The 23,926-nt window shown below is 43.5% G+C and overlaps 1 protein-coding gene across 3 annotated transcripts in view; it reads left to right on the forward strand.

Moving 5' to 3' along the window:
- The first annotated feature begins 12,864 nt into the window (after positions 1–12,864).
- Positions 12,865–23,926, forward strand: part of grik2 (glutamate receptor, ionotropic, kainate 2) — a 153,345-nt gene continuing 142,283 nt past the window's right edge. The window contains exons 1-2 of one of the 3 annotated variants that reach the window (XM_052066424.1): positions 12,865–13,078; positions 14,384–14,879. In XM_052066424.1, the coding sequence (XP_051922384.1) occupies positions 14,780–14,879 (100 nt within the window). In that variant the 5' untranslated portion in view covers positions 12,865–13,078; positions 14,384–14,779. The remainder of the gene's footprint in view (positions 13,079–14,383; positions 14,880–23,926) is intronic. The other 2 variants (XM_052066423.1, XM_052066425.1) reach the window with 2 other exon arrangements.

Consider the following 23,926-nt stretch of genomic DNA (forward strand, 5'->3'; position numbering starts at 1 on the left):
ACCAACACGCCTTCCTTGGAGGAAGCAGAGCCTGGGGACTCTGAGGTGGGCTCTCCTATCTCTGTGGTTGAAGTCACCGATGTGGTTAAAAAGCTCCTCGGTGGTAGGGCCCCAGGGGTGGATGAGATCCGCCCGGAGTTCCTCAAGGCTCTGGATGTTGTTGGGCTGTCCTGGTTGACACGCCTCTGCAACATCGCGTGGTCAACAGGGAGAGTGGCTCTGGATTGGCAGACCGGGGTGGTAGTCCCTCTTTTTAAAAAGGGGGACCGGAGGGTGTGTTCCAACTATAGAGGGATCACACTCCTCAGTCTCCCTGGTAAGGTCTATTCAGGGGTGCTGGAGAGGAGGGTCCGTCAGGAAGTCGAGCCGCCAATTGAGGAGGAGCAGTGTGGTTTTCGTCCCGGCCGTGGAACAGTGGACCAGCTCTACACCCTTAGCAGGGTCCTTGAGGGTATGTGGGAATTCGCCCAACCAGTCTACATGTGTTTTGTGGACTTGGAGAAGGCGTTTGACCGTGTCCCTCGGGGAGTTCTGTTGGGGGTGCTTCGTGGTTATGGGGTACTGAACCCCCTGATACGGGCTGTTCGGTCACTATACCACCGATGTCAGAGTTTGGTTCGCATTGCCAGCAGTAAGTCGGAATCGTTTCCAGTGGGGGTAGGACTCCGCCAAGGCTGCCGTTTGTCGCTGATTCTGTTCATAACCTTTATGGACAGAATTTCTAGGCGCAGCCGAAGCGTTGAGGGGGTCCGTTTTGGGGGCCTCAGTATTGCATCCCTGCTTTTTGCAGATGATGTGGTGCTGTTGGCTCCTTCAAACGGGGCTCTCCAACTCTCACTGGAGCGTTTCGCAGCCGAGTGTGAAGCGGTTGGGATGAGAATCAGCACCTCCAAATCTGAAACCATGGTCCTCAGTCGGAAAAGGGTGGAGTGCCCCCTCCGGGTCGGGGAAGAGATCTTACCCCAAGTGGAGGAGTTCAAGTATCTTGGGGTCTTGTTCACGAGTGGGGGTAGGAGGGAGCGGGAGATCGACAGGCGGATCGGTGCAGCGTCTGCTGTGATGCGGACGTTGTATCGGTCTGTTGTGGTGAAGAAGGAGCTGAGCCAAAGGGCGAAGCTCTCAATTTACCGGTCGATCTACGTCCCAACCCTCACCTATGGTCACGAGCTATGGGTCGTGACCGAAAGAACGAGATCCCGGATACAAGCGGCCGAAATGAGTTTTCTCCGGAGGGTGTCCGGGCTCTCCCTTAGAGATAAGGTGAGAAGCTCAGTCATCCGGGAGGAGTTCAGAGTCGAGCCGCTTCTCCTCCACATCGAGAGGAGCCAGATGAGGTGGCTTGGGCATCTGATTCGGATGCCTCTTGAGCGCCTCACCGGTGAGGTGTTCCGGTCATGTCCCACCGGGAGGAGACCCATAGGAAGACCCAGGACACGCTGGAGAGACTATGTCACCCAGCTTGCCTGGGAACGGCTCGGGATCCCCCGGAGAGAGCTGGAAGAAGTAGCTAGGGAGAGAGAAGTCTGGGCTTCCCTGCTAAAGCTGTTGCCCCCGCGACCCGGCCCCGGATAAGCGGTAGATGATGGATGGATGGATGGATGGATTTTCTAGGGAGCCGCCTGGTGAACTAGTGGTCCGCGTGTTGACCTCACAGCGCAGAGGTACCAGGTTCAATTTCAGCTCCGGCCACCCTGTGTGAAGTTTGCATGTTCTCCCCAGGTCTGTGTGGGTTCTCTCCAGATCCCACATTCCAAAAACATGCATGGCAGGCTAATTGAACAATCCAAATTGTCCCTCGGTGGTGAGTGTGAGCGCGGATGGTTGTTTGTGTGTGCCCTGCGATTGGCTGGCAACCGGTTCAGGGTGTCCCCTGCCTACTGACCGAAGACGGCTGGGATAGGCTCCAGCACCCCCCGTGACCCTTGTGAGGATAAAACGGATCGGAAAATGACTGAATGTATGTTACAATGAGAACTCCGACATGCCTGAGGGCGTAAATATGCTTACAGCTTTAACTTTTTTAATTTAATTGCACTTTCCTATTTCTATTTAATGTGGTAGTTTGAAAATATAAATAAGAAGTTCCTCACCAATTACTCAGTACTTGTGATTCTTTCACTACGTACATTCATTCATCTTTCGAGCCGCTTGATCCTCACTAGGGTCGCGGGGGTGCTGGAGCCTATCCCAGCTGTCTTCGGGCAGTAGGCGGGGGACACCCTGAATCGGTTGCCAGCCAATCGCAGGGCACACAGAAACGTTCAACCATTCGCACTCACACTCACACCTAGGGACAATTTAGAGTGTTCAATCAGCCTGCTACGCATGTTTTTGGAATGTGGGAGGGAACCGGAGCACCCGGAGAAAACCCACGCCCGGGAGAACATGCAAACTCCACACAGGGAGGCTGGAGCTGGAATCGAACCCGGTACCTCTGCACTGTGAAGCCGACGTGGTAACCACTGGACTACCGGGCTGCCCCACTACGTACATAATTACTCTTATTCAAGGACTCTTTTTTTTTAAATGTCATATTTTTCAAAAGTAACACTAATACAATTGAGTGCACATTTATTCTGCCACCTCTGTCCTTGTGTCCTTATGGAAAAGATGAGACTGATGCCCTAAATATAATAGTAAATAATAGTTCCATCAGTAGTATACAATAGAATATAAAACATTACTCAGTAAAAATACTCAGAGAGCTTTGCTTAATGTTAGAAATGTGCACTTCAAATTACAAATGTGGAGCTATGAAATGACAACTAAAACCTCAATATGTCACAAATGGAATAAGTGTGTACTTCACTAAATTATTTTAGGTTTTTTATTTAGTGGTTTGATTTAAGGTGTAATTCCGTGTGGGTCTGAGGCCATATTCCAGATTTGGGTTTGCATAACAAGTTCTATTTCATAACAAGATGTTTGTTAAAAAAGTTAAACTTAGACAAATATTAGATATAATAAAAATACATCATTGTTTTACTTTCTAATAAGCCCATGAGACTGTTTTCTATTGTTTCAGTTTTGTTGGAACAAAAATATTTCAGAAATCAATAGGTGGCGGTAGTGAGTAAAAAGTGTGTGTATTGAATTTAAATGAAAATACACACAAAAAATCATTTTTGGTATATTTGTGAGGACCTCTCTGAAACTTTGAGAGATGCCTATATAAACCCTCTAGAGGCCTTTAGAATGAAAAACTTGTGAGGACTGGCCTAAATGTCCTCACTTGTCAAAAATGTCCTCACTACGTTGGTCTTATAATCACAGTGGTCCTCACAAGTATAGCCGTACAAACACACACACACACACACACACATCACTGAAGGGTATGGCTTGTATAAAACAATACATCACTTTGAGTCTTATCTATGTGAATTTCTCATGTCTGTCTTGTCATCCTTAATATTGTTGTAACCAACACAAACCTCATTTCAAATGAATATTCGGTTGATGTCGTTACCATGGGCGAAGTAAAATGACCTGAATCACAAAGAAAAACTTTGGATTCAGCCCAGTGCCTTTGACGTTAGATTTCAAAATGACAACAAGCGGTATTGAAAAAGTTGGATAAAAAATCGGAGTTACACATATGTATGTATGTATGTATTTATTTATTTATTTATTTTCCTCTGTTTTCCCCAGCCACACTTTGAATGTGTCCGTCATTTTTATTTTTACCATGTCATTCCTCAATCCACTTCTATTCCTTCCAACACATGCTCCACAATATATTCAACTTTTATATATAAATTCCACTTGGTGTTATTCCCCTGTAGTGTAACTAATTCCTTCCCCAAAAGAAGGAAATAGTTACACTACTATTCCACAAGCTACTGTACCTTGTAAAATAAACAGGAATCAGAAACTGTCTGAATCTTTTCTCTAATCTAGATGATGCGTCCTATTGTTAATCCAGCCAACGTGGTCTAAAGAAGCGTTGCCTCTGGAGGCACCTCAGAAAACTGCGCCAACCCTTTTTACATCGTATTTACAAGCCTTCAGGAGATTTCCCAGTTTTTTTCTCCTTTTCTCCCATGTTTCTCTTGGCTATGCTATGTGCAGTTTTCAAAATGTAGACTGGCAATATCCTCTTTGCAGATAGGAAAAGAAACAAAATATAGACATGATTAGATGAATGCTTAATGTTGAAATGCATTCTTTGTGTAACAAGCAGACAGCAAGTCACAAATACAGGTTAATATTTTCTAGTATCTTGACAAATGTTAGGAGAGAAGTATAAATATTTATCTATATGCTAAGACATGCAGTTGAGTTGTTTCTCGGTGGATGCTTAATGCTGAGATGCTGTTGTCACAGAGATAAATGTCAGGAATTATTGTTAAGAACATGTTTAAGGTAGCTTGAACAAATATGTCATTTCAAATGTATCTATCAAACTGGTAGCCTATTGCATGAATCAGTATAGCCAATGTAGTATATCTCGTACCGAAAAGGTTAGTGACCTCCTGATGTTTTTGTGCTGTGGGAGGAACCCACCCGAGAAGAACAGATTTGATATATTTTGGGGTCTCATGTATGTAAATCCAGCAGTGTGGCTGTATGTTGATTATTATTATTAGAAATATATGTGGCAATTTTTGTCAGGTGTAACTGTCTTGCTAAACAATTGTAAATTGAATTCTGCCAATGTGATCATCATCATTTTTCTTCCTTTTCTTTTTTTATACCTCTGAGCCTGATTTGGTTCCCAGTGAGGATACACTGTACTGGTCGCAAGCCAATTGAGGGGCACATGTAGACAACCATTCACACTTGCAAAATTCTCAAGAGAGTGTCAGAGCTGATCCGTATTTGAATCCCTGAAGCTCAGAACGTGAGGCAGACTTGCTTTGCCGACCATTTGTCCACCATCCTGCCTGTCTCTATTATTATTACCGGTAATGTTATTATTATTATCCATCCATCCATCATCTACCGCTTATCCGGGGCCGGGTCACGGGGGCAACAGCTTTAGCAGGGAAGCCCAGACTTCCCTCTCCCTAGCTACTTCTTCCAGCTCTCCCCGGGGGATCCCGAGACGTTCCCAGGCCAGCTGGGTGACATAGTCTCTCCAGCGTGTCCTGGGTCTTCCTCGGGGTCTCCTCCCGGTGGGACATGCCCGGAACACCTCACCAGGGAGGCGCTCAGGAGGCATCCGAATCAGATGCCCAAGCCACCTCACCTGGCTCCTCTCGATGTGGAGGAGAAGCGACTCGACTCTGAGCCCCTCCCGGATGACCGAGCTTCTCACCTTATCTCTAAGGGACAGCCCGGACACCCTGCGGAGAAAACTCATTTCGGCCGCTTGTAACCGGGATCTCGTTCTTTCGGTCACGACCCATAGCTCGTGACCATAGATGAGGGTTGGGACGTAGATCGACCGGTAAATTGAGAGCTTCGCCCTTTGGCTCAGCTCCTTCTTCACCACGACAGACCGATACAACGTCCGCATCACAGCAGACGCTGCACCGATCCGCCTGTCGATCTCCCGCTCCCTCCTGCCCCCACTCGTGAACAAGACCCCAAGATACTTGAACTCCTCCACTTGGGGCAAGATCTCCTCCCCGACCCGGAGGGGGCACTCCACCCTTTTCCGACTGAGGACCATGGTTTCAGATTTGGAGGTGCTGATTTTCATCCCAACCGCTTCACACTCGGCTGCGAAACGCTCCAGTTAGAGTTGGACAGCCCCGTTTGAAGGAGCCAGCAGCACATCTGCATCTGCAAAAAGCAGGGATGCAATACTGAAGCCCCCAAAACGGACCCCCTCAACGCTTCGGCTGCGCCTAGAAATTCTGTCCATAAAAGTTATGAACAGAATCGGCGACAAAGGGCAGCCTTGGCGGAGTCCTATCCCCACTGGAAATGATTCCGACTTACTGCCGGCAATGCGAACCAAACTCTGACATCGGTGGTATAGTGACCGAACAGCCCGTATCAGGGGATTCGGTACCCCATACCCACGAAGCACCCCCCACAGAACTCCCCGAGGGACACGGTCAAACGCCTTCTCCAAGTCCACAAAACACATGTAGACTGGTTGGGCGAATTCCCACATACCCTCAAGGACCCTGCTAAGGGTGTAGAGCTGGTCCACTGTTCCACGGCCGGGACGAAAACCACACTGCTCCTCCTCAATCTGAGGCTCGACTTCCCGACGGACCCTCCTCTCCAGCACCCCTGAATAGACCTTACCAGGGAGGCTGAGGAGTGTGATACCTCTGTAGTTAGAACACACCCTTCGGTCCCCCTTTTTAAAAAGAAGGACTACCACCCCGGTCTGCCAATCCAGAGGCACTCTCCCTGTTGACCACGCGATGTTGCAGAGGCGTGTCAACCAGGACAGCCCCACAACATCCAGAGCCTTGAGGAACTCCGGGCGGATCTCATCCACCCCTGGGGCCTTGCCACCGAGGAGCTTGTTAACCACATCGGTGACTTCAACCACAGAGATAGGAGAGCCCACCTCAGAGTCCCCAGGCTCTGCTTCCTCTAAGGAAGGCGTGTTGGTGGAGTTGAGGAGGTCTTCGAAGTACTCTGCCCACCGGTTCACAACGTCCCGGGTCGAAGTCAGCAGCGCCCCATGCCCACTGTACACAGTGTTAGTGGTGCACTGCTTCCCCCTCCCGAGACGTCGGATGGTGGACCAGAATTTCCTCGAAGCCGTCCGGAAGTCGGCTTCCATGGCCTCACCGAACTCTTCCCACGCTCGGGTTTTTGCCTCGGCGACCACCGAAGCTGCGTTCCGCTTGGCCAGTAGATACCCGTCAGCTGCCTCTGGGGTCCCACAGGCCATAAAGGCTCGATAGGACTCCTTCTTCAGCTTGACGGCATCCCTTACTGCTGGTGTCCACCAGCGAGTACGGGGGTTGCCGCCACGACAGGCACCAACCACCTTACGGCCACAACTCAGATTGGCCGCCTCAACAATAGAGGCACGGAACATGGTCCACTTGGGCTCAATGTATCCCGCCTCCCCCGGAACATGGGAAAAGCTCTGTCAGAGGTGGGAGTTGAAACTCCTTCTGACAGGGGATTCCGCCAGAGGCTCCCAACAAACCCTCACGATACGTTTGGGTCTGCCAGGACGGACCGGCATCTTCCCCCACCATCGGAGCCTCCTCACCACCAGGTGGTGATCAGTTGACAGCTCCGCCCCTCTCTTCACCCGAGTGTCCAGAACATGCGGCCGCAAATCCGATGATACAACTACGAAGTCGATCATCGAACTGTGGCCTAGGGTGTCCTGGTGCCAAGTGCACATATGGACACCCTTATGTCTGAACAAGGTGTTCGTTATGGACAATCCGTGACGAGGACAGAAGTCCAATAACAAAACACCACTCGGGTTCTGATCGGGGGGGCTGTTCCTCCCAATCACGCCCCTCCAGGTCTCACTGTCATTGTCCACGTGAGCATTGAATTCCCCCAGCAGAACAAGGGAGTCCCCAGCAGGAGTACTCTCCAGCACACCCTCCAAGGACTCCAAAAAGGGTGGGTATGCTGAGCTGCTGTTTGGTGCATATGCACAAACAACAGTCAGGACCTGTCCACCCACCCGAAGGCGGAGGGAGGCAACCCTCTCGTCTACCGGTGTGAACCCCAATGTACAGGCACTGAGCCGTGGGGCAATGAGTATGCCCACACCTGCTCTGCGCCTTTCACCGTGAGCAACTCCAGAGTGGAAGAGAGTCCAACCCCTCTCGAGAGAACTGGTACCAGAACCCAGGCTGTGTGTGGAGGCAAGTCCGACTATATCCAGTCGGAAATTCTCTGCCTCACACACCAGCTCAGGCTCCTTCCCTGCCAGAGAGGTGACATTCCATGTCCCAAGAGCTAGTTTCTGCAGCCGAGGATCGGACCGCCAGGGTCCCCGCCTTTGGCTGCCGCCCAGCTCACATTGCACCCGACCCCTTTGGCCCCTCTCATGGGTGGTGAGCCCATGGGAAGGGGGACCCACGTTGCCTCTTCGGGCTGTGCCCGACCGGGCCCCATGGGTGTAGGCCCGGCCACCAGGCGCTTGCCAACGAGCCCCACCTCCAGGCCTGGCTCCGGAGGGCGGCCCCGGTGACCCGCGTCTGGGCAAGGGAAACTTAGATGCATTTATTTTAATCTTCATCAGGGGTCTTTGAGCCGTGCTTTGTCTGGCCCCTCACCTAGAACCTGTTTGTCATGGGTGACCCTGCCAGGGGCATAAAAGCCCCAGACAACTTAGCTCCTAGGATCATTGGGACACACAAACCCCTCCACCACGGTAAGGTGACGACTCACGGAGGGGTTATTATTATTATTATTATTATTATACACGGACACCCTGATTAGGAAAGGACAGAGCCGACTCTTCCTACACAGGAAAATGAGGTCTTTTGGGGTTCAGGGGTCGGTTCTTAAGACTTTCTATAACTCGGTGGTGGCCTCGGCCATCCATTATGGCATTGTCTGCTGGTTAGGCAGCATCTTAGCCCGGGACAGAAAGAGACTGGAGCGACTAGTCAGTAAGGCCAATTCTGTCCTGGGCTGCTCCGATGACCCTCTGGAGGAGGAGGGGGGCAACAGAAGGATGCTAACTAAGCTAAAAGCTATGATGGACAGTCCCTCCCACCCTCTCCAGCCCGCCCTGACAGCACTTGGTAGCTCCTGCAGTCAGAGACTGTTACACCCGCGCTGCAAGAAGGAGAGATACCGACGCTTGTTCCTACCGACTGCTGTCAGGCTGATGAATAAAAATAACAACAACAATAATAATAATAATAATAATAACAATAATTAAATGATGTGAAAAACAATTGTAAATAGCACTGCGATTTATCCATTTTGTATTTATATTGCACTTAATTGAACAGTGTTTGTTTTTTCTTCTTTCTTTTTTCCACCCACATTCTTGCTGCTAGAGGCTGTAAATTTCCCCAGTGTGGGACAAATAAAGGATATCTTATCTTATCTTGTCTTATCTTATTATTATTCTATACTTTGTTGGGTATCTTAAAACATTTGTGACAGCTACAGTGCAATGAGGTTTTATTATGCAGTGCAATGTATATTTTTAAATTAAAATAAGCCACAAGTGTTGTTCTATTAAGACTCCACCTGTATATTGTGTGTTGTGTGTTCCAGGGGCTTCACTTACCAATAGCTGAGATAGTAGCGCTTGCTGGATTACAGAGATGTCTTTGACTCTTTATTTGTCAACCTCACAATTCAACTTTTCATGCAGCTCACAGGAGGGTATCAGAGAGACTGGGGGCAATCAAAGCTCCCTTTCATTTCAGCTCCAGAATGTGCCTTTAGATCACTCCTTCATCACTGTAGGGATATTCTCCTTCACCTTTAAATTGTATAGCTTGATGTTGTTATTGCTGTCTGATGCTCTTACTTTGTTGTCCTTTTTTAAATTATTTCAATTGATTGGCTGAATATGCTAAAACTCAATTCCTCTTGTTGAGTGGTGAAGGTCAATGAACAAAAGGCCCTTACTTGGCTGGTTTTTCAAAGCAATTCAGACTAAACCCTGCAACACCCTGAGATAAAAGCTGGTTTGCCCAAAGGACAAAATCCCTTCAGGCAAACTCAGCAATGTTGGTTATCCACTGCAGTGTAGTGAGGAATGCAAAGACCTCTTCAGTGGGCAAAACAAACAACCCCTACATAAACACACGGCAGAACATAGGAGGGTAGCCTCTTAGGGTCAAGCCCTAGGAACATGGGTCATTCTTTTGAAGATAAAATTGTCAAAATTAGACCAACAAGGTTGCTGATTTGAGAGAGTTGTAGAAGAAGGGAGAAACGCAAACGAGAAAGGCCCTCTCTAAAAAGAGTAGCTTCGCCCCAGTACTTGTCGTCAAGCTTAGAAATAAATCCTGACATTCATACCCCAAAGATTGTCAGCCTTTGATAGTGTGGGCACCAACAAGCTGTTTGAACAGGCCGGTGAATGACAGTTCAACACAAAATGGTCATTCAACAACAACAACACTCATGTGACCACTCCCAGGACCCACGCCCACCAGAGACATACAAAGGGGATTCTGCACTTAACATTTTGAATTTAAGAAGCCTTTTGTATTAAGGTTTCAATAAAGGCCATCTTCTATAACAACAAAGAACCCCCCAGTTGAACTTTTGTGGATTAACACGACTAAGAGGACTGAAGATAAACATACGGGTGACAGTTCTGAGAGCAAGGGTAATTAGAATGCTGGTAGAAAACGGTGGATCAAAACCTACAAACATCAGAGATGAAGACTTTTCAACTGTCTGATTCTTCAAAACATTCAAAATAAAATGTTACTGTGTGTGTGTGTGTGTGCGTATATATATATATATATATATATATATATATATATATATATAATGTATACATATACATATATATATATATATTTAATATATCTTTATGTTATTTACCTGTAGGCACTTCAGGGAGGATATTGGTAAGAAATGTTAAAAACTAAAACTAAAAACAGGACTGAAAGTTGTGAATGGACTCGCGATAGTAGTGAAAAGAAAATGTGGGTGATATTTAATTGAACATATTACAGTAATTATCTTTATTCTTACAATCTGTATATGCAGTGATTACGACTTCTGACTTCATAAAACACAGAAATATCCAGCAGCTGCACACTACAAAGAAGAGTTTGTGTGAGAGACTCCAATACAGACACATAGTACCTGTAGACATTTGGTCCAGTTTTTTCACCAAAGTATTTGATAAGTACAGAATCTTTTTAAAACATTTTGTTCACAAAAGATGTCTGTTTTTTGAGTGTCCTACATGTGTACTTCATGAGCATAAGTTACAATCATTTTTAACACTTTTTCTGTTCCAACTTTCTGTTGACCATCCTAATAAAGAAAATACAGAGATCAATGTCATTTTGGGGATGTTTTTTTTAAAGTTCTTTAGAAGTTTAAAAATCATTTTGAGACCAAAGAATGCTGTCACGTTCCAGATTTGACAGCAGGGGACAGGCGTTCTTGCTTGCCGCCTGCACAGTGCACACCTGCCAACCATTTGTTGGTAATTGCACCTGCTATATTTGGGCGCTCCGGCATTCGACTCACTGCCGGAGTATTCCACGCCGTGCCATTTGCTATCGTCTATTCCTTCTCGGTTAAAACTCTGACTTAAATGACTAGTGACTATTATTGCGTGCCTTGATATTCCTCTCGTGTTTGATTAGTATTTTACTTAAGAACTTTCTCCTTGCCGTTTTTGTTTCGCAAGCGTTTTCTGATGCCTCGTTGTTATTTCCTGGTCCTCTTTCTGACCAGTGTTTTCTGTTGCCTCGTTACTATTTCCTAGCCCTCTTTTGACCAGTGTTTTCTGTTGTCCATTTAGACGGGGATTTTGTGTTATAATAAATCTCTTTTTTTTTTATGACAAAATTCCTTTTCTGTGTCTGCTATTTCGGGGATCCACTTACCTCTAGTAGTTGTGCACAAAGCGATTATTCTGTTGCTGCTCAACGTGACAAATGCAATATTAATATTCTCTGCCAGCATCCGAGAGGAAAATCCTATTTGATGAACACAAAACAATAAAACATCCATCCATTTTCCTAACCGCTTGATCCTCACTAGGGTCGCTGGGGGTGCTGGAGCCTATCCCAGCCGTCTTCGGGCAGTAGGCGAGGGACACCCTGAACTGGTTGCCAGCCAATCGCAGGGCACACAGAGACGAACAACCATCCACGCCCACACTCACACCTAGGGACAATTTAGAGCGTCCAATCAGCCTGCCTTGCATGTTTTTGTAATGTGGGAGGAAACCGGAGCACCCGGAGAAAACCCACGCAGGCCCGGGGAGACCATGCAAACTCCACACAGGGAGGCCGGAGCTGGAACAAGAAAACAAGAAAACCTTAATCAAAGTAACTTGTTCAGGTTGACAACATTTGTTTTAAAATGAAACATGTGTACACATTATTTTAAGTAACTTGTATTAACTAACAATGCAAATAATACTTTCTTCCTGATTTACAGCATATCACCTGGTTCCTAACAAATCACCAAAATAAACAAAACTAATCCCCAACAATGCCATAAGAGTGATTAAAATGAGGCTGATTCGGCAGGCGCACTGGCTGAGAGGGACCCTGAGAATAATATTTTTGTTTTGCATTTGAAGTAGTGTTGCCTTGCCAAAAGTGATTTTTTTTCATAAGGCCCCAAGCCTCAATCTCACTCCAGTAGATGCATTTTAATTGTCTAATTTGGAACAGTATTTAGAATTTAGATAGCTGAATAATGTATTTTATCGCATTTCTGCATTTATAATACAAATTGTAAATATCCAAGGGCATATGCTAAACTTCCTCCATTAAACATAAAGGCTATCTAACCATAATCCTGCTAAGTGAAGACTGTAGTTACACGACTTAGCATGCATTTTTAGCCCCAATACCACTCTTGCATTCTGAAAAATATTTATATTATAATGTTGATTAAATGACATTATAATGTGTCAGTGTGTGGATATAGTGTAAAAATTGCAAAAGGGTATTCACAATTGCAGTCATATATGGCTGTCATTTTACCTAAGTTAATATCCTTCATAGGCCCTGCATAGCCCTGCAATAGGCTATTGCTGGTACTTTTTTGATAAAAAGAAAAAGAGAATCTGGTTTATGCTTAATAGCTGTGGGGGTTGTTGTATTCTTTGGAACAATCATTCAACTGTTATTTGACACAAGTCAGCATTGATTGTTTATTTTCAACTTCATGGACAAAAGGACCCACAACGTCGCGTGCTGCTGATGAGCCAAGTTTGCAATGTGACAGGGATTCATTCAAGAGTTGTCATGATCGACCCACACAGCAGATAAAACCACATTGTAATATCGCTGAAAGGACCGGACACTCACTGGTGCACGCCGGGTTTGCGCAGCGCTCAGGTGAACAAGTGTGATTTAAGCACTAAATCCCAGCGTCCGACAGGGGGCGTGTCTTACCCACGGCCGGGTCAAGCGCTGCTTTCCAGAGGCGACTGGTTCTGAAACGGCTCTGCTCTCTCATCGAGAAACAAGCAACTTCTTTGTGCTGTTCCTGTGACTCTTTCACGCTGACCAAGGTAAGTCAAAGACTGCAAACTTCAACTATACTGTACAATGTTTGGGCACGTCGTTTCTTTAACCCTGGTGCCACACCTTTTAAAGCACGTTTACCTTTTTTGGAACAATAATTGCAAGTACTGGATAATTTTGAAATAATTACAGACTCGCAAAGATGGTTGAGGATTCAGCACACGCGTAGCACACAAAAATATTGAAGTAGGTTACTAAAAAGTCTTCACATTTGTGTTAATTTTTTTTCTTGACAGATTATAACCTACAGTGTATTTGCCTGCCCGCTACTTAGATAAATTTAATCGTTCACTGCCGCTTTTCATTTGTAAGGTAGAAGGACAATGTGTGGGTATAAATGCTTCCTGCAGGTCTGCTTCATGAATGATCCGTAGATAATGACCCTGGTTCTTTATAGTACACGTGAGACGAGTCCTGAATTCAATAACTCCCGAGCGCAATACCTTTAAATAAACTTTATCCACACAATACACCTGGGCGTATCTTAAACACTCTACGGGCACACTGTCATGTAATTGACCTTTCTATTATAATACAAAACACAGTGGAGCTAAAATGTAGCCCGCACTGCTTTGCGTACAGGCATTTTCCACTTTGTTAGACGTATATCTTAATAATTGCTATTTTTTTCAACCAATGAAAAGTTTTGCATAAGTTGAATGAATTATTTGAAATTTATATTGTGTCCTACACATCATTTGCATTCATGTTTTTGGAGAAAACAAATAAAACGTAGCAACTGGTTAAGACAACCAAAAATATACCGACAGCGAATAGGTAAACATGCAGGGCACATAAATAAATAGGGCCAACGAGGCTTCCGTGGTCATGATAAGCTTCCAACTTCCCACAATAGCTAAATCAGCAATGTCATGAACGCATTTATACTTTTGGGTAACTTTTCTAATTTGTGCGGTCCCATTTATGTCTCCCTTTAGCAAAATGTGTCTCTTGTACTCAATATTAGCCGAAGAAGCAGCTTGAATATATTAGAGGGTTTCTTCATGGAAAGCGTAAAAGGAGCAAAAAGAAAATATGCCGTTTGATATCGGGCGGGCTGTTCATCATTCCGACCGCTGACCGGTTTCCAGTGTAAAGCTTGGCGACGGCAATTAAATAGCAATCTTGTCTAATTCATTGACTGGAGCGGCGACTCGGCGAACCGTGCGAACAATTTGAGAGAAAACAAATAGAGGTTATAACAGTGCGCGTGAGAGTGTGAAGCGTGGTCAGCGGCAGGCGCGAAATATACCCGAGCTTTTCTTTCTTGACATGCCTTCTGCCACAATTAGCGATCTCCACTTCAAATGCTGCGCGGCAGTGCGACGGCAGCTCACACCGCCGCTTGACTCGCTCCAAGTATCCCCCCTTCTCCTAAAGCTGCCTGTGTCTCTCCCCCCAGATGGATTTTTTCAAACTGCGCCCTGCCTAGCATGGATTCCCCTTCAGGTCCCACACCATCTCCTCCATCATCATCATCATCATCACCATCATTTTCTTCTTCAGCCTAGGACTATTATATTTTCTTCTTGGTGCAGTGAGCCGGACACGCAGTCTTTTTCTTTTTCTTTTTGCCTCATGGATGTAAGGAGGCAGTCGACCAACCTGCCGGAGTGAAAGAGAAAAAACATACACCTGGGAAATATACGGATTCTGGGAGTAACAATACTGTGCGGCGCACAAGCAACATGAAGATTATTTCCCAGTTGATGTCGAGCTGCAGGCTGCTACTGCTGCTATTACAATGTGTGGGATATTCTCATGGGATGCCACATGTCTTGAGATTCGGTGAGCTATTTCATATTAACTCTCCTATTACCTAAAAAGTTTGCTTGATGTTTTGTGCCATCGTCTTCCACCCCTCATGGTGACGTGACCACCTTTCCACATATTTACTTTTCTTTCACATGTGAGGCACTGTAGAAGTTATGACACAGAGTTTTTCACAATGCTGTCAGAGGATTTTATCCTGTGAATCTTGGGCATCAAGAAAGATCGAAATTGGGTATAGGAGTGTATAAATTAGATGCAGATAAAGTTAAATCCCTTAAATCCAATTGGTCTTCAAAAATGCTTCCTCGAGGTCTCTTGGGATGCAGATACTGTATCACTACTACTGTATTTACTCATGCCACATGGGTATGAGTAAATGGAGTACACCATACGTTCAGTTGAACTGTATAGTAATGCTTGGAAGTCTGCAACCTGTTGCTATTTTGAAGATTTCACACTAGATGATTACATTTTAGGTGTGATAAAATCCTTTCCTACCAAGCAGATTTCCATCTCAGCGTGTGTGTATTTCCAGAGCGAGTCACAGTTATGCGTCTCTACCTTTTTTGTAATTTTAATGACATACTGTAATTTGTGAAGCTCGAAATTGCCAACTTTGTCCGAAGTGTGGATTTGACTTTTACTTGTTCTTTGTTTTGATGTCCATCCATCCATCCATCCATCCATTTTCTGATCCACTTATCCCCACAAGGGGGGATGCTGGAGCCTATGCCAGCCGTCTTCGGGCAGTAGGCAGGGGACACCCTGAACCGGCTGCCAGCCAATCGCAGGGCACACACAGATGAACAACACGCTCACATACCTAGGGACAATTTAGAGTTTTCAATCAGCCTGCAATGCATGTTTTTGGAATGTGGGAGGAAACCAGAGTACCCGGTGAAAACCCACGCAGGCCCGGGGAGAACATGCAAACTCCACACAGGGAGGACGGAGCTGGAATTTAACCCGGATGGCGAGTGGGCAAAATTTGACACACTATACGACTATAAAATGTTAGTTGGAATGATATAAATGTCCATTTAACAAAATGAAAATGCTGCAGGGAGATGCATTCCGAGAGGTGGGTCCTCCTCTGAACCCAGCTATTGAAATGTTATTATATTCTCTAATTTGCCAAATGTTGTGCCAGTTTTTACTGTGTCTGTCTTCCAAAATAGGGCCCCAAGCCTTTGAGCTTGTCAGTAGCAAATGGTTCTCTCATTTCCATTTCAAAATGATGACAGTGGTGCTGTCTCTGACCACCTGAAATGCATCCTTGCTACAACAAATATCAACAACCTCCTATTTAAAAAAGACATACAGACGTCCAAATTTTGATATCGTACAATATACAGTACACAGAACTTTATTTCCATGACTCCATTTAGATCGATTTACAGGAGTCTTAGACTTGGGAATGACATCCAATTCCACTTTTAATAGATAGTCCCGCTGATCTATCAGTACTGGTATGAAGGTGATCGTATAATGGTGTGGGTGAGGTAATTGTCGGCGGCTGCTATCACGATTATCTCTGGGAAGTCGATCTGTTAAACATCACGATAATAGTTGACCTTATCATCCAGATGCTCGACAGCCGACTGTGGCCCTGCCTTGATTTTGTTCTTTGAATGACTTTAAAGTCTCTTATGTTGTGTGATTCTTTTTACTCCGATGAAAACATTTGACAAATTATTGTTATGACAGCATATGCCAACAACAAAACAACAATATTCCCGGAATACAATGAAGGAATGCATGTGAGATTATGTACGTCAGGTCTACAAGCAACACCTGAAAAAAAAATCGGGTTTTGGTTGTGATATGTTCAAGAACACAAAATATAAACACTTAAGCATGAAAGTTCTCTGTTACTCAGTAGCTCCCTCCTTCTCTTCTGCATAAATTTTAGTTTTCAGCTTCAATTTTTTTTCTTGGACGAACAGTATGACTTCATTTCTCATTTCAGCTGTGAGAGAAATATGATGGTTTGAATGGTTGAGCTTGGTGCATCCAACATGCAGCAGTCTTTGCACTGTGTCTGTCCTTACTGTTTTCCTTACCACGCCACTCTGGCTGATCTCCAGATACAGAAGTACACACTGGCAATGACTGCTGTAATTGAGTGAAATCTCTGATATTCCAGTCCAGTTAACACGAAATACGTTAAATTTTGTGGTTATTTCGTTTGTGTTTCAGGTAACCTTTTTTTTACTGTGCCTTGATAAAAACATCACACTTTAAGATCACTGAATACTTTGGTAATAGTTTTGCTCTTTGATTGGGTTTTCTGTGACAAGACGCTGAGGATAAAAGTGGTCACAAAGTTAGACAGTAGCATAGACTGAAACATATTTTTCCACTCCAATACAGACAGAGTTCTGAGAAGGGATTGAGGGGGTCGGGCTTCAAAAATAACATGAAGTCTTCTTTATTAAACCTGATTCCTAAAGCAGTTGACCGCCCACATGTCAGATACTGATGCAAAAGGGTGGGACTGGATGAGCAGAAAGGAAGAAAAGGCTATTTTGATTCGCTGCCTTTTTAAATCAGTCTTTTTGCCCCAGAACAATCTCTGAGTGCATTTGTCAGAGTCCTCACTGCTGACCTTCTGATCAGAGCCAAAACAAAATGCTGCACAAACTGTTGTCCTTTCAGTGATACTGTATGGAATACTGAGTGCCACTTAATAATGCCTCCCTATTCCCCCTTTCGGTCTGTTGTTGAGTGAATTATATTCCGCTATGTTGCTGGTCAAAAAATAGCCAGTATCAGAATCTGGAAAGGAAAGGACATTTCATTTTTGTCTTGTTTTAAGAATATAATATTCTATATCCTGTTTCTAGTAATTTATCTTTATTAAATACTTTTTTCACTTTTTTAAAAATTCCTACTTCCACTTTTCTTTTTGATCATTTTGGGGGGGATGAAATTGAAGTATGTATGCTTTTTTTGTCCACTGGTAGACTTTTATTGCACCTATTAGATGTGCGGTGTAAGTAGAAAAGAGCTTTCCTCGACGTCCAACTACATGCATGTCTGCGGTTGATTCTCAGTTTTGACAGTCTATGTGTTTTAGTGAAATGCAAAGTTTGTCTCACAAACTGCAATGTGGAAGTGCTAATTTTGAGTCTTGCAAACAGCTCACCTACCACCTGTGCTTGTGGCCTTCGTACACCATTACATTCTGCACCCTATTTAGACACCCCCGATCGGATGTGAGTGAAGGCCCAAGATTAAAACATATGAAGAAAAAAATAAGAACCAGAATAACACCGTTGGTGCCAAACCTCTCACTGCTCTTTGATGTGGAAAATCTGAACATCCTGGAAACTCCACTTACTTGTATTAAGAGAAGAAATACGGATATTTACATGTTGAACAGCAGATTAAAAAAACACTGAATACAGAATGAATGTGTGATCATTCGTACAATCAACTGCCAACAAGCCCAGTGGTTATCCATGGCTGAAAACAAGCTTTTCTGTCTGGGGATGAATTGAAACGAGATGTGAGCAAGCAGCTTTCAGAGCACTAGTGTGTGTGTGTGTGTGTGTGTGTGTGTGTGTGTGTGTGTGTGTGTGTGTGTGTGTGTGTGTGTGTGTGTGTATGTGTGTGTGTGTGTGTGTGTGTGCGGTTGTTGATTTTGAATGGTATTTTGGACCGTTCCAGCAGAGATTGTTTCCCCTGTGGGTGTGTGTTGAAGAGTGGCATTTCTAGTCAGCTGAAGCTGCAGCAGATCAGTTTGTTGTGAAGTAAGAGATGAAATGTAAAATGCAATCTTTAGTTCAGATAGAAGCACAAAACAAAGCTACCTACACATTATGAATACACCATATTATTAGATGGGAAACTTTATCTATTGGTCATTTGTGACTTCAGAATAATTAGGCCAACACCTTTAGCCACAAACACAGTTGTACCTTAACTCATTCACTCCCAATGACGTTTTTAAACGTCTTTTCAGACTTGGTCCAGAATTGGCTGGAATTGGCTTCTTTTTTTCTTTTAATCCTCCCTCACCTCATGAGTGTCTGCTCTTCTGTTGATAATTTTAAATTCATCTTTTGTGACTTGGGCTTTCCATGCTGTCTGTATTAGAGGTTGAGGTGACACTACTATTCTGGTGTGGTTGTAAGCTGAACAAAGAAAGGACACCAAAGTGTGATACCTGGATCAATGTGACACGAACATGATCCAAATCCTCATAACGTACTGTTCTCTGCCCTTAAACTTATCGTTGTTAGTGATTTGCTAGTGAAATGCTCTAAAATCGATTTTCAAATCAAAAGATTGATAGTTTTTGTACATCAGTCATTTGAGGAATTGTGTGTGTGTGTGTGTGTGTGTGTGTGTATACTATTAGATATTGCTCATGTTTCCACTGTCAGAGAGATGTGTTCAAACACCACAGCTGTATTGTGAGTATAATCTTCTGATTAAAAATGGCGGTGAAGCCTCTACAAGTCAATAACTTATTTGGAAGGGGTTATGAATCCAAATGATCTTGCTGAGGGGAAGGTTCCCTCTCACCCATGTCACAGAAGAAAGAATAATAATCCTCAAGAAGAAATCTATGGCAGAATGCTTTGCCACCGACAAAAAAAATATATATATATATATATATATATATATATATATATATATATATATATATATATATATATATATATATCAGCATCACGGTGCTCAGTTATTAGAATCTTCCTTTGCATGCCATAAATCCAATTCTCAGAAATGTCATATTAAAATTTTGGGCCATTAAGATTGGTTTATGGATGGAAGATGATGGTTTCCTTCTCCCATGGGCAGGGATTAAATGTCAATAATGCCAGCACGGTTCTTTCATTAGCTTGTATTTAGACTAAAGTGTCATGGACAGTATATTGTCAGTGCCTGCTGCTGCATCTTCACAGTGTTTGCGTATGTGTCTTTGTGGTTTTGTCTTGCCGAATGTTCATTCGTGTCTCTGAATTGAACAAGGCAGACTTTGATGGCATCACATATACAGAGCAATACGTTCAACTACAGGGATAAGGAAAACATTTCTATGTGAATATTTCAAATTTTCATTATTATTTCATGAATGGCGGCACACAGGTTAACATAATTGCCCCATAGCAGGTAGACTCCCACTCAACAAGTTTTGGAAGAGTGAGACTAATTCCTTTAATTTTTATTTCAGTTGAAAACATTTGGATTTGGCATCAAATTCTGATGATGAGAAATCACCAATGCAATCTCATTTCTAGTGATCCACAGTCTGATACACAATTTATGAGATTATCTTTTCACAATTTTTAAAATTTTTGTTGGCAAAAGTATTTGAAACCGACATGACCTCAACAGATTGTTAAATTCCGCCTCTTCTTGAATGCCGACTGCACTCACCTACATTACCTACAACAAAACTGTAGTTTCTCAGTTGAGATGTTCTAATGCCAGAAAACACCCGAAAGATCGGGTGCACAGGCCGGTGTAATATTATCAGCCACATAGGTGCAGAAGTAGGTCCCCTTTGTCCAAAATTATTCTTGTGGTTGTACTGTCTGACACACACACACACACACACACACACACACACACACACACACACACACACACACACACACACACACACACACACACACACACACACACACCCAGGAGAGCAGCATAACCTAAACAATATCTTTATTTTTCCTACGTCTGACTCCACTGTTTAACTGGTTTCAACCGGTCTAAGTGTGGGAAAAAGTGCAAATAATTGGAGGATGAAAGCCTTTCGGTCACAAAAATAAACAAGCACAGCTTAAGTCATTGTCATATCACAGAAGTGTATAAGAATTCCTATTTAGTTTCAAATTTCCAAACTCCTTCAACCCTGCGAGTTGTTTTGCGCTGCTTTCCACCACTGTTGCTTTTCATTCCGTTTGACTTTGTGGTTTCTCCGTTTAGTGTCCTCTGAAGCGGGTAAAAAGTGGGATTTTGCATTGTGCTTTGGTTGGTTGTCTTTCTTTATGATGACGGGACCAGCCACCAACCAGTGTGGTGACATATTACTTTAAACTGGAAGCCAAAATGTTTCTGTAGACATGTTAATGCGTCTGGCTGCTGCCATTTTGGCTGACAATGGCTGATTAATAACCATTCTGTGGAAGCCATGCAAACCCAATCCGAGTCACTGTGTTGCAAATGACAATCCATGTTTGATATCATGAGCAAACCCTTTCTTTCTCAAAACTGTTGGCTTTAAATAATCACTTCGGTGAATATTAACGTTAGTAGTCCATAAAACTCAAAAAACATTTGAGGCTTATCCCTGGATGGTTGTTGCTGATACTACTCACAGTTGTTTTGGACCTTCTGTGCAGTTCTCACAATATTTCAGTTTCATCACCTGCAGCTGTTTTTCCTTGAACTATCTACTCAACATGTGTTATGTAGTACACCGATGTCACGTCTACATCAGCTTTCAGGACATTCCAAATTGTTGTACTTCAATGTTGGTGCAGTCCGCTGACTGCTTCTTGATCTTCTCTCATTTTATAATTCACTAGATTTTTTTCTCCCACCTATTTTCAACTCTCTGGTTTTCAGGTGATTTACACTTCCAGCAAGTATAAATGTGGACTTGAATTGAATAGGTATTCAGCACCATTTAGTGTTTAAATTTTCAATATAAACTCCGGTTTCCTCCCACATTCCATAAACATGCATGACAGGTTAATGGAACACTCTAAATTGTATATATAATGTATAAATGATATATGTTGCTGGGATAGGCTCCAGCACACCCTGCGACCCTTGTGAGGATAAAGCGGATCAAAAATTGGATAGATGATTGGATATTCAATATAATAGCAAAACGCCCTGGCAATATAATACACTTGCCAGTCATAATGTGGCTCATATTAAAGCAAAGTAGTGTGAAATCTGACATATTTAGTCTCATGTGATCTTTCCATCCAAATGTTCTTAATCTGAGCAAAAAAAAAAAAAAAGAAAAAAAAAGGAACTATCCTTAGTTGGTGAACCTGTATGAGCTTTATAATTTGTGTATGTTGGGTTAATTGAAATATGGTTTTTTTTTGCTTGTGTTTTGTTATTTTTAAAAATAATCTTAATTTGATTGTCTGGTAATGATAGTCTGTCCAGAGTGTAAACCACCTCCCTCCCTAAATCAGCTACAAGAGGACAGCTCCAGCTTCAAAACATCTCTTGCTTTGTGGGTACTATCATATGAATGTCTGTGGAGCCCTTCATCAGTGGTAACACTTAGACAGGAGTGAAACCCCCAAACACATCTACTCAAAAGAGAAACATAGTAAACAAGGCCATCATCATCCTTCAAAGAAGCACTTGTCGAAGCAATCTATTTTAGATGGAACACGAGTAAAAATAGAAGACTTAGTTCTTGCTGGAGTCATGAGTAAATTAGCCCTCAGTTGCGTTTGGATGATGCTGTTTTGTTACAATAGCCCTGCTGAGCAAGGCAAAAATCCGCTAATTGACAAATATGGATACGATCAATGTATCACTTTTGTTCCATAGAATGTTATTCTATTTCAGCTTGCATGACTATTTTACACTGGTGAATGGTCATTTGTAGTTTCCACACAGGTGGGTATGCTGCTGAACAAATGAGATGGAAACAGACCGTAGCAGCAGATGTATTGTCAGGGCAAACGATTAGTGGGTTGGAGTCACAACTTGAATCCCTATGCTTCTAAATCAAATATGAAATCTGTCAATGTTTTTTTTTTAAAGTTGATAATAATTATTTAATTGAAGAGTTATTGTAAAGTGAAGCTGTCTTACAGTCCTTGAATGCAATGTTGATGCTACTGCCAGTTGTTGGGACTGAAAAGTGCGATAACGAAGAATATCCTGGAACACAGCTAAGTTATGACACGTGACTTTTGATTTGCACTTCCAGGACACAGGATGTAAGTTGTGTATGTGCTTTCATCTGCAAGTTATCTGTTGCTCTAAAACACGCCCCTTACCTTCACCTTGTCTGGTTTGATCACACTGGAGGTCATCACACACAAACAACAAAAATATGATTCAATCTCACCAGTAGCCCTTTGGCGAGCTAGAGTGTGCTCTAACCGAGGACTGCAGAGGAGGGGGAGTGGCTTATTATACAATACAACAATGTGTGTGAGATTTGTGAGGGACGAGTGTGACTTACTAAGACGTGCAGCTCAAGTAAAGAATGAAACAGAATCGTTTAACAGGTTCTCTTGGAATGAGGCCGTCTAACTGCAGCTGTAATATCAGAGCAATAGATTATTTTTAGTTTTGACGTTATGACAAATTACTTTTTGAGTTATGACAAATGCACACGGCTTATACAGTAACTCATTTACTTTTATGTTGCAACCATGACTTCATATCAAGTTCCGTATTTTGTAAATCCTCCTACAGAAGATGGGAAAAAAAAGCCAACTAAAGATTGAATATGACAGATTTGATCTAAAAATTAGGGCCTTGACATGTTCGTAAAGGAAATCCTACATTGGGAATTCAATTTGAACGTCGTTATTTTTATCTGCCAAGATGACATTTTTTCACATCGTTTAGAGTCTGTCACGTAGGAAAGTCATTGCTGTCTGGCGAAAAAAGAGACACTTCTTGAAGTCGCTCTGGCCTTACAACCAACACAGCATCTGGCCGTGGGTGATCTTTTTTACTTTGACTCTAGAGGCATGCTTGTGTGTGTGTGCGCTCTTTCCTTCTGTTGTCTTCATTCTGTGAAAGTTTGTGTGCGTGACTTTTCTGATGTTTGTTTCTCAAACTACCCATTGTAATTCAGAGGGGAAATCTGGACATCTCAAACACCTCAGTAGTGAACTGCAACTTCTGCTGCGGGTAGGCTTTTTGCAATGTGTGTGTTTGCTGGTGTGTTTTCATGCAGGGTGAAATTGGTACAGCAAGGGGAGTCGTTTTGATTTCCCAGGACATCTCAGTCAGGTCTCATTGCATTTAGACAGCAAACCAGTGAAAGAAGAAGAACATGGTGAGCAGGGAGAGCAAGAAAAAGAAAGTGTGTGCAATCTAGCATGTGTTAGAGACAG

The sequence above is a fragment of the Hippocampus zosterae genome, chromosome 5, assembly GCF_025434085.1.
Source record: "Hippocampus zosterae strain Florida chromosome 5, ASM2543408v3, whole genome shotgun sequence".
Lineage (NCBI taxonomy): Eukaryota > Metazoa > Chordata > Actinopteri > Syngnathiformes > Syngnathidae > Hippocampus > Hippocampus zosterae.